Source organism: Biomphalaria glabrata, chromosome 8 (genome assembly GCF_947242115.1).
Source record: "Biomphalaria glabrata chromosome 8, xgBioGlab47.1, whole genome shotgun sequence".
NCBI classification, from domain to species: Eukaryota; Metazoa; Mollusca; class Gastropoda; family Planorbidae; genus Biomphalaria; species Biomphalaria glabrata.
The window spans coordinates 5,926,254-5,943,427 of NC_074718.1; the positions used below are offsets into that span (position 1 = coordinate 5,926,254).

At 32.3% G+C, this 17,174-nt stretch overlaps 3 protein-coding genes across 5 annotated transcripts; 2 read left to right on the plus strand and 1 right to left on the minus strand.

The window, feature by feature from the left end:
* The first annotated feature begins 83 nt into the window (after positions 1-83).
* On the plus strand, positions 84-4,720 carry LOC106057309 (zinc finger matrin-type protein 2-like). The gene is made up of 6 exons (XM_013214457.2): positions 84-186; positions 1,337-1,492; positions 2,706-2,776; positions 3,079-3,152; positions 3,291-3,436; positions 4,440-4,720. The coding sequence occupies exons 1-6, from the start codon at positions 169-171 to the stop codon at positions 4,578-4,580; spliced, it is 606 nt and encodes a 201-aa protein (XP_013069911.1). The 5' UTR covers positions 84-168; the 3' UTR covers positions 4,581-4,720.
* On the minus strand, positions 4,369-10,852 carry LOC106057308 (uncharacterized). Of its 2 annotated transcripts, none has more exons than XM_013214456.2 (5): positions 10,768-10,852; positions 7,753-8,617; positions 7,071-7,163; positions 6,318-6,421; positions 4,369-5,358 (listed from the first exon to the last, which is right to left on the minus strand). In XM_013214456.2, the coding sequence occupies exons 2-5, from the start codon at positions 8,554-8,556 to the stop codon at positions 5,274-5,276; spliced, it is 1,086 nt and encodes a 361-aa protein (XP_013069910.2). In that variant the 5' UTR covers positions 8,557-8,617; positions 10,768-10,852; the 3' UTR covers positions 4,369-5,273. The 2 variants fall into 2 exon arrangements, with proteins under 2 accessions (XP_013069910.2, XP_013069909.2); XM_013214455.2 differs by lacking the exon at positions 10,768-10,852 and adding an exon at positions 9,564-10,093.
* Positions 10,573-16,477, plus strand: LOC106057307 (cilia- and flagella-associated protein 97-like). 2 transcript variants are annotated; one of them, XM_013214453.2, is made up of 5 exons: positions 10,573-10,666; positions 10,798-10,913; positions 11,750-13,042; positions 14,624-14,805; positions 15,315-16,477. In XM_013214453.2, the coding sequence occupies exons 3-5, from the start codon at positions 11,765-11,767 to the stop codon at positions 15,436-15,438; spliced, it is 1,584 nt and encodes a 527-aa protein (XP_013069907.2). In that variant the 5' UTR covers positions 10,573-10,666; positions 10,798-10,913; positions 11,750-11,764; the 3' UTR covers positions 15,439-16,477. The 2 variants fall into 2 exon arrangements, with proteins under 2 accessions (XP_013069907.2, XP_013069908.2); XM_013214454.2 differs by lacking the exon at positions 10,798-10,913 and having other exon boundaries at positions 10,589-10,745.
* The last annotated feature ends 697 nt before the right edge of the window (positions 16,478-17,174 follow it).

Below are 17,174 nucleotides of genomic sequence, written 5' to 3' on the forward strand. Positions count from 1 at the left end.
TTTTTGGAAATATAATCAGTGCATATTTGTTGGTGTCCGCAGGCGCATAAATCGCTAAGGCCCGCTGCTCGTAATTTGCCCACCCCTGAGCTAGATTGGTAGATCTAGTCTAAATTCAATATAGGCTAGTGTTTTTTATTTTTTGTTTTCATTCATCCAAGATTCAAGATGTCGGGTGTTTACGATGTAGGTTTTCTTCTCCAATTTAGTTATTTATGGTAGCTAGTGACACTCTAGTCTAGATAACATCTAGTTTTATAGATCAAGTTTATTTAACTATTTAGTTCTAAATGTTTTTATATCTAGATCTATATAATTATAATATATAGCTAATTGAAGTAATTCTAGATCTTCTGAATCAGTGAATATTCTGATCATGTCTGAATTTAGTCTGATCATTCATGATCATTGAATTAATTAATTAATCATTAATGAATTCATTGAACAGTGACTAGTCATAGTGTCTAGATCTAGATTCTAGTGTCTAGGATTAGTCTGATTAGATCTAATACATTCTAAGAGTAAGATTTAAATTATAGTAGATGATGATTACTAGATCATAGATGCCCAGAATCAGGTTTCTCTTATACTTTTACTTATAGTCTAGATCTAGTTATGTTATAGATCTATTTTAAGAATAAATTAGAATATATATAAAATATGAAAAAAAAAAATATCTAAAAAGTGTAACATATTGGTATTATATGTACATTTGCACACTAGCGCGACAGTGCAACACCGATTGTGTTTACGTAGTAAATGGAGTTCCTAATATGTCTTCCCTCTTAAACACTAGTTTGTTATTTGTGTAATGCGAATATTCTACATGGTGTCAGAGTAAAACTTAAGAGCTGTCCAGACAAAGGTTTTTATTAATCTAATAATGGCTTCTTTTTATTTTGAGCAACCAATCTTGAAATGCGAAAAATCTATATCAAGAGTTTTTAAGGTTTCAACAGCAGGTGAGCTTTTGTTTCAAAGGACCGTTAGCTGGTGCGGATAGTAAACAAAAAGCCGGATGGCTGGGAATGTGGATAGGTCAACAGGGCTGTAGATCATTATACTATATAATTTTTACTATATATCTAGATCTAGAGTCTAGAGATCTAGGACATAAAAAATCTATGACTATGATTAACATACTTCTGCAAAAAAAATCTTTAAATAATCAAATCAGTGCTTCTTACCTAACTTGGACAGGAACCAAAATTATTGTCTTATATTGATATTGTACATGAATCAGAATAGTTATTTTTTTTCTCTGTTAAGTAAATATGCTATTAAACATTTAAAAAAGCAACTTTTAAAAATAATTTCATTTTTCTTCTTCTAAAAGGCACCGGTACCTGATCACAGGAGAAAATGGGACAAAGAAGTGTACGAAAAGTTGGCGCAGGAAAGACTGAAGGAGCTAGAAGATGACAGCAGTGAAAGTGAGGAAGAGCACACAATACCAGTGAAAAGAGAGCTGCTGAAACCTAGAGATTACAAAGTGAGTAAAAGTAAACTTAAAATCAAAGACTGCTTTTTTATTCCTTTCTAAATAGAAAATTCTTTTTCTAAGCCATTCAGAAGTATTCAAAAGTATGTTGGGTATTTTTTTTTTTAGATTAACCACATTTTGTTTGTTAAACACCTTTTTTTTACAGTCATAAATCAGAATGCAAATTCTTTGTGGGTAGAGTAAGGTGGTTAGCATGGATCTCAAAAATGACTCTAACGATTTTCTTAGAAATTTGACATTTTATGTGTGTATCTTTGGGAAAAGAACTACTAGCTAATTGGTCTCACAGGGGAAACTCAGGTTTGGCTGTTATAATTTTAAAAAAATATTATCTTGTAAAATTAAATTTTCTCTGGAGATCTAGACAAATGTTTATCTTAAACACACATGTATTTATTTAATGGTAAAAGTAAAAAATGTAAAGACCTTGTGGTATATAGGGCAGATGATGTAAAGGTCATCTGATTTTGTGGCCTGCGGTTAACGAGGGTGTCATGTGGCCAGCACAACGACCAACCGCCTTTACTCTTCCTCAACTAATGTCAGGTACCCATTAGAGCTGGGTGGACTCAGAGGCGCCCAAGGATCCCGAAATTAAAAATCCCAATCTTCATCAGGACTCGAACCAGGGCCCCCGATTCAGAAGCCACAGCGCCTCCTTATTTAAGAGTAAACTAAACAAATAGACCAGGAACATTTTGGGCAACGTCTTCTAAGTGTGAATCTATAGGCCTATCACTAGAACTAGAATCTTGTATTCCATATGTCTAGATCCAGTCTAGAATACTGTCTTATAATGTTGCCATGTCTGGATCTATATCACCAGAATAGACTTTTATATACTCTGAGTAGACTTATACCTGCACTATCATTCATTAGTTATTAAGAGTGAAGTAATTGCATTTACAAAAAGTCATTAGCTTCATAATGGAAGAAATGCATTTTTTTAAAAAGTGTTTTTAATATTTTACTTGTTTTTTTTTATTACCAAATCTTTTGCAAAAATGTTAAATTCATAACAAGTTAAACTGGATTCTCTTAAGATATTTTTCAAATATTTCAATTAAAAAGAATTCTGTCTCAGGCCTCTACTATTTGGAATACAGAAGCCCAGATGAATTCACTGTAAATTATTGTTATTTTATTGTTAATATAGTGACAGTTATTTTATTGTTAATTTAGTGACATATGTAATGTCTAGGTTGATTTGGACTCCAAACTTGGCAAATCTCAAGTGATAACAAAAACAACACCAGCATCTCAACAAGGAGGGTAAGTCATTTCCTTTAATTTTTATAATTGTCAAATGAAGAAAAAAAAATTTTCACATAAATGTAATGCTTATGGCTTCTTAATTGTGTGGTATGCTTTCTGGCCTGTCATCTTGATGCTCCTAGGTTCAACCCCTGCTTGCAGCCAACCTTTCCTGTCTTGCAATTATCTTTGATTTTTAAAAATACATTCTGCACTTACAAATATTTTAGTTAAGCTGAGTATTTTATTATGTGCACCTAATATATAAGTTGTCATTTTGTTGGGAAAAAAAATAATTAGGCTTCATTATTGACTTGCAGCTATTATTGCAATGTGTGTGATTGTGTTGTTAAAGATTCCATCAACTTTCTGGATCACATCAATGGCAAAAAACGTAAGTTGATTATTATTTTTGCAAGACAATCTTACTAGTTTCAAAGTTCAATATAGTCGTATATTTTTCATTTAGTTGTCCATCACTGGATTCAAGATAACGGAAAATTTGCTTTTTTTTAAAAAATATTTTTAATAGATCAGAGAAATTTGGGGATGTCCATGAAAATTGAGAGATCATCTCTAGATCAAGTCAAAGCCAGATTTGAACTAAATAAGAAGAAGAAAGAGGAAAAGAAAAAAGACTATGACTTTGAAGAAAGAGTCAAAGAATTACAAGAAGAGGTAATATCTCACTAACTCTTTTGTAATTTTTTTTTTGTCTCATTGGGCAAAAAAAAAAAAGTTTTGTTTTTTTTTTAAATTACTTTTGTAGAAACAAAAGTTAGTAGAAACTATAGCATGCACAATGTGCTTTAGCTGAAACTCAGTTGTGGACCAGGGAGGGTATCTGAGAGAAGGTTTCCATGCTGCTTTTAGGTGCTCAGCAAAAATAAATATAGCTTGAGCGTCCGTGTTAAATAGCCAAGATGTTTATGCCTATAAACCACACATTTGAAAAAGATTATTTGGCCAATGGAATAGTTTCTTAGTTTACTCCATTGAGCTATTACAGTAGAATGTCATAAGCAACATAAGGGGATAACATACTTTCTTCATGACATTCATACTTTGTAACTCATCCTTTTAAGCAAAGATATGTCTATAACCATGATCACCTATCATTTAGTCTGTTCAACTGTAGGGCACCACACATAATCTGTTGACTGTCTTCCGCCATTCCTCAGTCTTTGTCTTAAGTAGAATCTCCTCTAGTGACAGGCTTGTCCACTCTTTGATGTTGTCTTACCATCGCTTTCTTTGTCTGCCTCTTCTTTTTCCAGGAACTGTTTCTTGAAGGAAGGACTTTGTGACATGGCCATACAATTTTAGTTTGCGCTTTTTTATAGTGGTCAGCAGGTCATTGTGCAGATCTGTTGCTATTATGATCCTTTTCCGAATCTCCTTTGTGATGCGGTTTTAGCAGTTGATACCTAGGACTCTTCTATAGCATCTCAATTCCATTGCTAGGATCTTCTTCTCTGGTTCTGCAGATAGCATCCAAAATTCACAAGTATACAAAAATGTTTATCATATGCAGCATTACAGTTCTGGGGCTGAACTAATTATGTTCATAACATGTAATTCAAATGATCAAAAAATAAATAAAGAAAAAATCAGAAGTTTAATGTTGAATTTATTGTGATTAGATGAGACATTTATTTCTTTTTTAATATTTATTTTTCAGGAAGAAAAACAGAAAGCATATAAAAAAGAGAAGAGGAAAGATAGAAAAAGAAAAGCTAATGACAGCATTGATGATATAGATCCCGACATGTCTGCTGTTATGGGTTTTTCTGGGTTTGGGGGATCATCCAAAAACAATTGATATTGTTAAAGTTTAGCTTTTTTTATCATGAGATGACATTGTTTTTATTTTCATTTCACAAAATATGTATATAATTATTCCTTTTTTTTAAAAGTATTTGTCAAGTCTCCATGTCTTGAAAATAAACACAAATTAACACATTGCTTTTTTTTTATAATCCATTATAATGCTTTGACTTATAATTGATTTTATCACACAAAAAACAAACATGTTATTTAGAAGACCTGCATTCTAAATAAATTGTATTTAAAGTCCCAAATCTTTCATTATTAACCAAAATTATCAATTTTAAGGGAGCACAGTGGTTTCATAATAATCTTAAAATAATGGGGAAAAAATAAACTAACTCAACTCAAAAATCAATAATTTGACTACCCCTATATTTTAATACTATTAAGGAGAGGAACTTATGAATTGTAGTGTGTTTCTGTCTCAGTGTCTGAGACATTCATATCCTGGAAATAAAAATAGCACTAGAAAATCTGGCTTTTGATAAGGCTGCTTTTTTTTCCTTGTAAGTAGTATCAAACTTACACTGTTTTAAACAAGATTTCTATGGATCTCTGTTTGTTTAAATCAATAGGTTTACATAATTTACATGTAGCTAAGATATGACATGAAATTTCAGCAATTTATATTTTAACATTGAGTTAACAAAAATGACACTGAACAGTTCAACTTTTAAAAACTTAACTAACAAAATCCAAAAATGTCTTCCTCATCAAACAGCATCATCTTAAAATTACTTGGAGTCTGGAATCGACTGCTAGCCAAAAGCCTAAAGAGAAAAAAAAAATTATAGAAATATTTGTAACTTCTATAATCATTTGTTAGACATCCATTACTAATTTATATGTGGCTACATGTGGGAATGTCTGGGTAAGTCACTTAAGTGCATAAAAGATCTAGAAACCTGAAACATTTTTTTTTGTGCTAACTAATTATTTTCACAAGTCTGCATATTTCCCTAAAGAATGCATGTCTACCAAACACAGCCCTTAAGAATGATTTCTACGTAAAATGCTTGACTTCAATTATGGGCATAAAATGTCAAGACATAAATAACTTTCTGGTGAATTGCTATTTGAACAGTAAATAGCAATATGTTTTATTCAAAGATAGAGATAAGGTATCCAAACCATATGTAGGATGATTGCAGATCTTTGGCAAATTTTTTCTGTGAGCTCAGAAATGGAAGGCAGGGACATCAGGATACTATATAGGCTATTTTTAGGCCAAGAGGAACTTGTACAGGTTCGTAAAAGAGGACATTTACATTTCTGGCAGACAAGGCTTAGTCTTCATAACCACATGAAATCTTTCTTGATTTTCAGAATTCCAGAAAATGACTTATAATTAGCTATTAATATTCAAAATTTAAAAAATTGACCAAAAGTACAAGTGTCCTTGAATATGCACATATTTGCCTACACTTTAAAATCATTAATTGTTAAGTAAAAAAAAATGGCTTAAAAAAATTTATTAAATTAATATTTGATTCATTAAAAAAATTGTTTGAAAGAAAAATATTGGAGGTAATTTTTAAGGTACCATGATTTTTACATGTTACATTTTGTGCTGTTGATTTCTGTTTTGAACAAACATTTAAATGTCAAATTCTTGCTAGTTAGACTGGCTTTTCCTAACAATCTGAGCAAGCAGATGCAAAAAAAAAAAGAGAGAGAAAGCCTAATAATATTCTTGGAGAATTTTTTTCAAGTCATGTGATGTACACACCTTCTTCTGGAGGGAGTAGATATGCTGTTCATTCTCTTCGCTTCAGCCTCTTCAAACATGTGGCTGATGACGGAGGTTCTTTTGATCTCTATATCAGTGTCTTCCTGCGGAGTGATTGGGCACATGGTAAATGTATGTATTAACAACATACATTGGCTAAGTTTCAATCTAATATATTTCCAAAGCTGATATCCCATTTAAAGTTCATTTAATGAAAATGGGGCACATTTGAATTTTGTTTACATCATAACAGACTTGAAAGAAACTTAAGTCTGAATGTTTGGATCATATTTTGTTATGTACAAATTGTTCATGTCCTGCAACAATGAATATTGTTAGCATAAATATAGGCCACTTGCCAAAGTTACTGAGAAATTTATTGCTTGGTACATTAAATATTTTTTTTATTAAAAGTCATTGACCAAAATTGCAGATTGATGCTATTAAAACAAAAGTATTTCACAAATTTATAAAGTTTATGTTTTAAAAGGGTATAAGTAATGTATAAGGGATGGCTGTCTGGTCGTGCGGTTTACACGCTGGACTGTCGTTCGGACTTATCGATGGTCCCGGGTTCAAACCCTGCCCGCTCCCATCCCCCGTCGTCCTGCGGGAGGTTTGGACTAGGAAGTAATTATCTTCAACTCTGAAGGAACATCCGAAATAAGTAAAACATTTTACAAACAAACATTTTTATAATAAATTATATAATGCTTAAATAAACTAATTGTTTCATTAAATTTAAAACTTAACTGTATTGTCATGGTAGCTATAAAAGATGCTCTCTGTGGACCCTTCATTGATCGTTGGGGAACTGGTGGCAGAGTTAGGGGACACCTTCACATCCTGATAAGAAAATTTAAAATGAAATTTTTGTTAAAAAATGTACCTATAGGTCAGCAATCTCTCAAACTGGGGTCTGCTTCACTTTTGCAGTTTATGAAGAAACAAGATATATTCCATTCACTGATTTCTTTATGGCAAATTTTTTTTTTTTGTGGTGGCTGTAGACCTTTAAGAAAAACATGTATAAACGTTGAATATTTTTCAATCCGCAAAAGATGGAGAACATCCTGTTGTTTATACTTCTTCTTTATTTAACTTAAACAGTATTCTACAAAAATCAGTTATGAATACTGTCAATTACTAATCAGTCACCAATTCCCTCAATTACTAATCATTTATCAATACTCTTCGGTGGCATAGCTAGGGTGAGGGGGGGTCCAAATTAGAAAATCCCTCCAGTCCCCCACTTGTGGGGGATCCCAAATGAGTGTCCGAAATGTGTTTTTACATTAAATATTACACCATTATCTCATGTCAAGATGTTGAATGTCAAGCCCCCCCCCCCCCAATTCCTAGCTACGCCACTGAAACTTGCTAAACAGTTACCAATGCCAGGGAACAAAAAAAAAGTATAACATAAAATACTTACTGATAAGTTGTTTGGTTTTGATTCTTCAGTCAAATGAAACAACCTTTCAGTCATACATTCTACTTTTTCTTCAGATGTAGAAATATTTTCTTGCTTTGCAGATTGACTATAATTTTCGGTAGAATTTGTTTCAGTTGGTAGCATTTTGCTTTGGAAAATGTTGTCTCTAGACTGAGGTTTTAAGGATTCTCTTCTTAAAGTCATTGAGTGTTTGGTGTTGGCAGAATCTGCTGTGTTATTTGAGCTTTCAGTTTCTAATAAACAATTATTTTTCTCACCTGTGATGTCATATTGATATTTAGTTAGCATTATGTCTTCAGTTACAAAATTGTCATTTTCATGAGAACTGGTTGCATCATCATTGAAGCTCCCAAGATTTTGATCAAAGACTTGTGTAAGACAATTGTCTTTGCGAATCAGCAAGACAGCATTTTCATCATCATCTTCATCATAACTGTTTAAGTTGTCGTTATCATAATCATCAAACAGCTCATCCTCAGACACTGGTGTTTCTTGTTTTGTTTCATCCTTTGAATATGTTCGGTCACAGTACAGACTGGTTTTGCTTTGTACATTCAATTCTGTTGATACTCCATGTCTTTCACCACCTAAAAATGGTTTACTAGATTGTTTGTCTTTTAACTTTTTTAAAGGTGTTCTTTTCCTTTCACATTCTGAAAACTTGTTTTCAAGAAAAGATTGTTTCTCAATGTCCTGAGGCTCCATATTTTTATTTCTTGCTTTTTTAAGAGGGTCAATGTCTATATTGTCATATTCATCAAGATCAACACCCAAATCATACATATTTTCTTGTACTAAAGTAGATTTGCTCCCTTGCTCAGATTTGATTTGGAGACCTGGGCTCCTGCAATAAAATGTTTTTAGATTGGACCATAAAGATTATTCTTAACCTTGATATAACTTTACAATTCAACACAAGCACTTAGGAATTGTAAAATGTAAAAAAAAGTCCCCCGAAATTGAAAATTCCAGTCTTTACCAGGATTCAAACCCTGGACCCCCGTTCAGAAGCCAAGTGCAAAATGTAGTTGTATCATAAATGTATAGAAATGTCTGTAAAAAAATTATTATTTTTTTTTTGTAAACTAAAGCTTAACCAACTAGAGGTAGGACTAACCATGCGAAGTCTATTCTAAATTTAGTATAAGGGCCTCTTTGAGAAAATAGCTATGTACTGGGCTTAAGTAATTGATGCATGGTTTGAATGCACAGCCATTAAATTATTAGCTGTTTCAGCCTAAGGCTCTTAAGCAAAGGAGAAATAATAAATTTCAATTTTTTAATAAATTAATAAAAAATTTCTTGGATTTTTACAAGGAAGATTTTAGTTAATGAAATCTAGCAAAAAGAAGTGGAAAAATTATCTAGATTTTGAGTTGACAGGAGCTGCATACGTATAAAAATACTTTAAAATATCTTAACTAATATTAATAATATATACAGGGTGGGCAATAAGTACTTCAGTTGGGTTACAGTTACTTTATTGTTTCTCCTTAACAATTATGTTTAATTATACATGAAAATTGTTTTTAAGCAGTTGAGAGATTAAATTTTTAATGTGAAATGCTTAATATGTAAATATAATTATGTAGATCTACATCTTAGTAGGCCAAAATCTAAATTTTCAAACATATCAATGTTTGTGTTAATTGTAGCCCTACTTTTGGCCCACCTTGTTATGGCTATATAGAATAGGCCTATATGTGAGTATATATATATATATATATTATAAATCTAGTATTGAAGTCTAACAAAACAAAAAAAGATGGTGCCTAGAATCATTTAAATACCATAATCTTGAAGGTTTAAGCTTTGAATGATCTTTGCCATGAAATTGAAATCCTCTGCCAACACCTTTCGTATTATTTCTAACTGGTTTTATAGATCTAAATTTGCCATTAAAAACATTTGGGGATAAATTTAGATTAAAGGTCGATTCTTGTGAATTGCTAAAATTGTTTGTTCTTTTCTGCTTGTTCGTCTCACTGATCTTTTTCCATTCAGCTCTAAGTCTGGAGTTTATTTGAGACCGACTAAGAAATGGATACTTTGTGGCCATTGAATTTGAGTTGTTCTTAAGAAACATCTTGAAACTTAGAGAATTTTTCATTTTTATTTGTTTTTTTGTCTGAAGTAGACTAGATTATTATTATTTTATTATAGATCTAGAATCTAGTTGACTAGATTTTAAATCTAATAACAATGAATATGGTATAATCTAGTTAATCTTGAATAGATCTAGAATCTAGATCTTATGAAAATCTTGTTCAAGAAAGAGTAAAAGTAAGCAGAAAACGAGTTTTTGTAAACGCGCGCTGCCTAAACCGGAAAAAGAAACAAGAGCTAGAATACTGACCTAGATCATTGGGTTAGACGGTGTCTATTAACAATGAGCTCTAGATTGACAAAATCTGATATGCCGTCCAACGTAACTAAAAATTTAATTTTAAAAATTCTTATATATTCTATATATTTAAAATTTATGTTACTTTTTTTTCCTACAGACAGATAAAATTTGAATATAGATGTCTTAGATAATTTGATCTTCTGCTTTAAAAAAATCGGGTTTACTGTAAATCTATATAATCAGCTCAAAATTGGAATCAGTGAGGTCTGCCCATGTGATTCTACATCCAATAAAAATAAGGCGTTTTTTTTTTTTGTTAAATAATATTGTAAAAATCCAATCAAAGACGTAAAATAGAATTATCATTAGACTATTGAGTCTGTTTAGACAAATTTTCATGTTGAAAACAATACATGGACAATTTATCTTTTCACCGTTTTACTTTGATAACGTGACCTCATACGTCAGAGTGTTGCTAAAACAAGATCTTCAAAATGGACTACGGAAACCGATTGTTTACACCCTTGAACTGCATTCTAGATGAAAGTATTGAAAGATAGTCCTAAAATCTAGATCTAAATAACTAGACTATATACTATATCTACTTTATTTACTTATTGTATTGGTAATCTACATTTATTTGTTACCTCAATTAAATTTGTGGTTGTAAAATCTAGTCAGGCAGTGAATCGCAACGGAAGAATAGCGACTGCTTCAACAGTGAGTGCTTGGCACTGTCACTCACTGTGACCTGTCACTGTGCTGTGTGCCAGTGAACTTGCTTGAGTGAACGGTGAGCGTGATTATTATTATGTTGTGTTGACTGTAATAAAATGTCTAGCGCCGTAAAATAATTTGTAAATTTTTAAAGAATTCTATACTTAACTTTACTAGATCTACAATAAATAACAGTATTAACAGTATACTGTATAGATATAGATAAAGTATAGATTATAATATATCTATGTAGATTATCAATTTGATTATTATTATTAATATTGTTATTTATCTACTCTACTTCTACACTCTAGATTAGATCTCTAGATCTATAACTCATTCTAATGACACTCATTCACTAATGTCTAGGCCTATATTATACTATATTTAGTACATTTATTTCATTGAATAAAAATCAAAACTGTTTGACCAATCTTGATAAAACTTTACATAATTGTTCCTTAGATCATGGGGGAGACTAATGATGTTTAATATCCCTCACACAACCGAATCAGAAACCCCATTAGTAACGTACCATGCTGAGAATTACTCCCTTAGAGCACGGAAGAGGAAGCGGACACACATGGACCAATTATCTCTCTCTCTCATTTCCTTGTCCTGATCATCCCTCATGCAAAACGCGACATTCATAAAGAAAGTGGTTTACTGTTTCATCGTTCTAGATGCAATGGCAGCACTGTGTGTCATAGTTCTCCTTCCACCGTCCAAAGTACGCACCTTTTTCAATGTGCCTCTGGACCAAAAACTTTGCCCCACTCGCATTAAATATTTTAATTCCTACCTATTTTTTATGTAATAATGTAAACTTCTTATAGAGGAGAGTATTTTTTCATGCAACAATCTATCTACAGTTTATTCTCCTTGTCATCAATGACTTTGTATATATTTCAGATACAGCATTTAGTCATGGCATCCAATCAGAGTTTAGACGAAAGTGTGGATTTTGATTTTTTTGAAACTCCTCGTAGTCCGGTGAAAGACTTAAATGATACTTTTGTCAAAGACAGTAAGCCCAATGAAGGGTCAAGCAGTGTTATTTCAAAACCCCCTGTGCAGCCCAAGAGTATCACTTCATTCTCTTCTCATTCAGATAGTAAAACTACAGCAAAGAAGGAAAATGATGTTTTGAGTGAATCAAACTCTGATTCAAGCTCTAGTGACTCAGAAAGTATCAGTAGCGAGTCAGCTAGTAAAGACCTGGATGAATCAAGGAACAGTGTTTCTTCTAAATCTTCAGTTAGTGTTTCCAGTAGATCCACTACTTCCAGCCTATCCTCTGATAAAGATATTTCAGAAGTCAGCAAGAAAAAAGTTCAGAATAGTAAAAAAGGAAAAAAAGATTACTCATCATATAGCTCCGAATCATTTGATGATTCGGATCAGCCTTCTAAACTTACTGCCAAAACAGGAAAACAAAATAAGTCAAAATCTCGGAACTCAGACCAGGATTCAAGCCAAAATTCAGAAGATGAAAAACACAAGAAATCCTCACCCAAATCTAAACCTGATTATGATGATGGGTATAGTACAAGAGGCAGAACAACCAAGAAAGTTCAAAAAAGCAAATCTCAGGCATGGGATGAAGAAAAGAATGAGGCCAAATGGCATGCTGAAGAGAGACCTAAAACTGCAAAAGGTCGAGTCAGAATACCCACAGACAATAAGATACCCAATAAGTCAGATTCAGAGACACTTTCAGACAGTGATATGACAGATGTATCACCTATGGAGTCTCCTAGACATGACAAAGACAGAAAATCTGTTAAGCTCAGAGAAAATGAGATGAGGACTAAGGGTGATGGAGATGGTAGATATGGGAAACGACAATTTGTACCCGTAACTGACATAGATTATGACCCTGATAGGCTTGGTAACCTTGACCTAAGTATCCTTATGAAAGCCGTAGGAGAGCTGGAGAAACAGCAGAGATTAAAAACCAACACCCGTCGTGTCATGTTTGCCCCCATGTCTGTGAACAGAAGTGAGCGGGGCAATTATACCTTTGACGACAATCAAACCAGAGAGATTGAGAGGGAAAACAATCGTTTGCTCAAGGAGATTGTGCGTCAGGTCAACACCAGGGAGCATTCCAGGTCATGTGCTAGAACAATCACTACTCAGAAACTGACCCCTTCTGCTGTGAATAGGGAACGTGATATTAGAAGAATAGAAATGGAAAACTTGGTAAGAACAAATCTCTCTGTCTAGTATACATTTAAATACCTTGTAGAAATCTTCCAGACAGTAAATGTTTTATACTCAGTTGTAGTGTTACAGGCATGTTTTGTTGGTTGATATTGCTTGCTATACTTGTTCTTTAAATTATCAGTTAATTACAGTATTTTACACGTAAGTTCTATTTTACCAACACAACAAAATAAACTAAAGATGTATTCTTGAGCAAAACAGCTCGTGCAATATTAACTGTACTTTATTTATGAAGGGTGATTATCATAGTCAGACTCCATCGTCTACTCTAAACTAGAAGTCATTTCTCTAGTTGTATAGTAACCATGCTTTCTCTACAAATAATAAGCACATACTATTTACTTTATGTGCTCCTATCTCATGTCACTATTTTTACTGTTGGTAACTAAAGTGCAAATGCCTTTATCTAGATTAGTCCTATTTACTTATCCATATTGATAAAATGTTTTTGTTTGAGAATTGTAAGTTTATAGTGAAATGTTTTGTAAAAAAGACTAAAAGTTACTCACTTTGAGTGTTATGTTTCTATTTGACTATCACAGCATACCGATTTGTTTCAAATTTTGCTGATTCACAATGATAACATTGACGTTGATTTTTCTTTTAATAGGTCAACTATTGCCTTTTATCATACATTTAGTTACTGATAAAAATAATGGACAAAAAGCTTAACATTTTGAAAATTAATGTTTCAATTTTAGTTCATCTTAAATTGGTGAAGAATGATGCGCAAATTTATTTAAATGACGTGAAGTAACTTTAGCATAATCTTCTCTTTATGTATTACTGGCGGTGTGTCATGGCTGAGTGGTTAAGTACTTGACTTTGGTACCAATTGGTCCTTGTGAAGATTTTGAATCCACCCCACTCAAACACGTACCTGATATTAGTTAGGGAAAGCGCTAAATTCTGTTAGAAAGGGCAATGTCAAACTTTGATGAAGCCAGATATATGATTTTAAAAAATACATCGATCACAATCAAATCTACAGACTTGCTTGAGAGATAGTTTTGACTATTTGACTTATAATCACTGAGTACTTACAGCATTTTAACAAATATTCTATGAATGCAGATAACTACTGCATTTTTGTTACAGATTCCTTCCTATTCCTGTTCAAGCTATGATCAACTTTTGTAAATGTCACTTTTAGTGCAAGAGGTTATTGGAACTGTGATTTCACATTGCTTAATAAAGGGGGAAGGGGGGAGATGAGGTGGCAGATTGACCTAATATAGAACAGCTTGCTGGCCATATCCAATCTTGTTGCACAAAAACAACTTGCCAGGACATAGTTCTGAGGCAGGGTGCAAGAGAAGATAAAATCCTGGGATCCAACAAAGAAAGAATTTGGACATGTGATGAACTGTATGCTTTAGTTGACAATTTATTTTCATTGCAGTTTTGTCCTGGACTTTATACAGTCAAATAATTTATGAATGTGTCAAGTATGCCAGTTGCTCATGTTATGTTTTATCAAAACCAGTTGAAATGAAATCAAATTGCCACTTTAATTGACTCAAATGGACTCAATGCTTAACCATTTCATTTCCGCAGGCCATTTTGAAGCGTTTGAAGAAAGTGAAGCCCACAAAGAGTATCTCCAGAGAAAATCAGCTTAGAGAGTATGAGACTACAATGCTGCATGGCATCCCCATAGCCGCACTGCATCCAATATCAAGACCTGGTAAACGGAGTGCTTATGATGACTCTGCTAGCTCCATGACCAGTTTTACTAGGTACATGATCCGTTTTATTCTTACCCTATTATCTGATTTCACAATTGTTTGGAAGTTTTCAAGATTTTGAGTTTTTATTTATCAGTACTTAATTTGATTAGAAAAACATTTGAAAAAAACAAAAAATATGGATAAAGTGTGAGTATAAAAAATTAATAACTCCATCTTTTAGTTCTTTAATTTAAAGCTACATAAAAACACTTAAACATTTTTTTCTCACAATGTTTCTTTAAGTTGTTTTATTTAAATATTAACAGGAAACAAACTTAGAAGACTCATGAATTTTCCTTTGATTAATTTCCTTTGAATCATTTTTTTTTGGGGTGGGGGGGGATGTGGGCAGTACATAAAAACTTTACAAAAGAAAATAGAGTTTGAGACTGTTATTGTCAATATTTTCTCTGTGGAAATAGCGTTCACAATCTGATTTTGAAGTTTAAGCCTATTTAGTTAATGTCACAATAATTGTATTTATAATGCTAAACAAAATGTTACTTTTTTTTTTCTAGTGGAGTTTCATCAGTAAGATCCCTTAGCTCTAGACTTAGCAGTCGTCCTGGCAGTGCTGTGAGACGACCAACAAGTGCCAAAAGATATGTCAATGACAGACCCGACTGGTCAGACAGATGGTAGAGTGGATAGAGCCTGTGTGATTTTTGTTCTAACATATATCAATCATGTTGATGGCTTTAATCTTGTCTCCAACATTAATACATTTTGTTTCAAATGGCACAGATTCAACTTTTTATTTATTTTAGTATCAATGAAACGTGCAGTTTAATTTAAAACATTCCACCCAGAGCCCAATTTATCATTCTGTTTTAATTTAGTTTTAACATCATATTGATAGTCTACAAATGTAGGTTACTTTTGTATTCAATTGAAAACAAAATATCCACATAATGAGTGCTTGGGGTTTACTAAGAACTCAATGAAAAACTAAGACCATATAACAGAACTATTGGAAGAAAGAGAAATGTTATAATAAGAAATTGTTGTTAGAATGAAAAGTTATACCTCTTAATATTTAACTTATTTTTCTGTGGTGTTATAAGTGCAAAATATTGACACCATTTCATGTTATTATCAGTCCACACCATTGATCTCATCTTTGCTTGCACATTCTCATTCCTAGTTGGTACATCTATTTCATTTTTATTATTAAAGCATCTCAAAGTCTTCATCTGGATATTTATTATTTGTTCTCATTAATCCGTCCTGACAAGTTTTTATGTTTGAATATTATTTTGTTTAAACTATTGTTCTGCATCTGGTTAAAAAAGATTGAATTTTTTTTTTAAATCTTGAAATATTTGATCTGCAAATTGTGTTTTATCTGTCTGTATAACACTTTCTTTAAATGTATAGTACTGTTGTTTTTCTATAGGTCTATATTCAGTTAATAATTTTGTAAATTTGGTTCAGGGGATCCTAAATTTGTCTGTTATTTACTATTTTAGAAGTGCTGATGGCTATTTTTGTGACTTTTAATTGCACTTTAATACATGTCTCATGATTTTCTATTAATAAAATCTACATTTTCATCTGAAACTGAATATGTCAATAATTAAGTTTTTATGTTTCTGTACGCTTCAAGCAGTTTGATTTTTTTTTTTTTATTTGTTGAATGTAACAATTATAATACATTTCTCTTGGAAATAAAAAATAATTTACAATAGTCTATTTTTCTTTTCTTCCATAGCTATTTTTACAGAACACATTTAAAATCATTATAATGGTGGATGGAGTATTAATTTCCATTCATGGTATCGCTAGTGTACATCAACAAAGCAACTCTTTCATGAGCTTTTCAAAGAAAAGAAATAAATGGCTTGGATTTAATAGTGTGGAAAATGTTCTACCTAAAATTAAAATTCTCCCCTCATCAAGTAGATGTAAATTAACATTAATTATTCTGATGACTTTTTGTAAAAGCTATTAAGTAAGTAAGTAAAGTTCCCCTTTCAGACCTTGTGGTCTATAGGGCAGATGATGTAAAGGTTAACTGATTCTGTGGCCAACGGGTAATGAGGGTGTCATGTGGCCAGCACAACAACCAACCGCCTTTACTTTTCCCCAACTAATGTCAGGTACCCATTAGAGCTGGGTGGACTCAGAGGCGCCAGAAGATGCTTAAATAAAAAATTCCAGGATTCGAAAACTTTGCTCTTAATAACAAATGAAAAACAAATCATGGTTACGCCCATGTATAATCTACCAGTATATAAAATTTGAGTTTATTGGTATAGATCCTGACAGAAACATTAAAAGACAGTAGTCTAAACTAGAATACTGTATCTACTTAGAGGTATGGTATAAAATTTAGTTTGGTGATACAGTTCCAGACTAGTTAGAGGTATGATATAGTT

Bases quoted from the DNA above. Each gene is read 5' to 3' on its own strand.
- LOC106057308 (XM_013214455.2), bottom strand. From the start codon at position 9,883: ATGAAAAATTCTCTAAGTTTCAAGATGTTTCTTAAGAACAACTCAAAT. The intron at 7,164-7,752 runs GTAAGTATTTTA...TTTTCTTATCAG, and splicing joins CAAAACCAAACAACTTATCA to GATGTGAAGGTGTCCCCTAA. The intron at 6,422-7,070 runs GTTAAGTTTTAA...ATCACTCCGCAG, and splicing joins ATAGCTACCATGACAATACA to GAAGACACTGATATAGAGAT.
- LOC106057307 (XM_013214453.2), top strand. From the start codon at position 11,765: ATGGCATCCAATCAGAGTTTAGACGAAAGTGTGGATTTTGATTTTTTT. The intron at 13,043-14,623 runs GTAAGAACAAAT...TCATTTCCGCAG, and splicing joins GAATAGAAATGGAAAACTTG to GCCATTTTGAAGCGTTTGAA. The intron at 14,806-15,314 runs GTACATGATCCG...TTTTTTTTCTAG, and splicing joins TCCATGACCAGTTTTACTAG to TGGAGTTTCATCAGTAAGAT.
- LOC106057309 (XM_013214457.2), top strand. The intron at 2,777-3,078 runs GTAAGTCATTTC...ATTGACTTGCAG, and splicing joins CCAGCATCTCAACAAGGAGG to CTATTATTGCAATGTGTGTG. The intron at 3,153-3,290 runs GTAAGTTGATTA...TATTTTTAATAG, and splicing joins TCACATCAATGGCAAAAAAC to ATCAGAGAAATTTGGGGATG.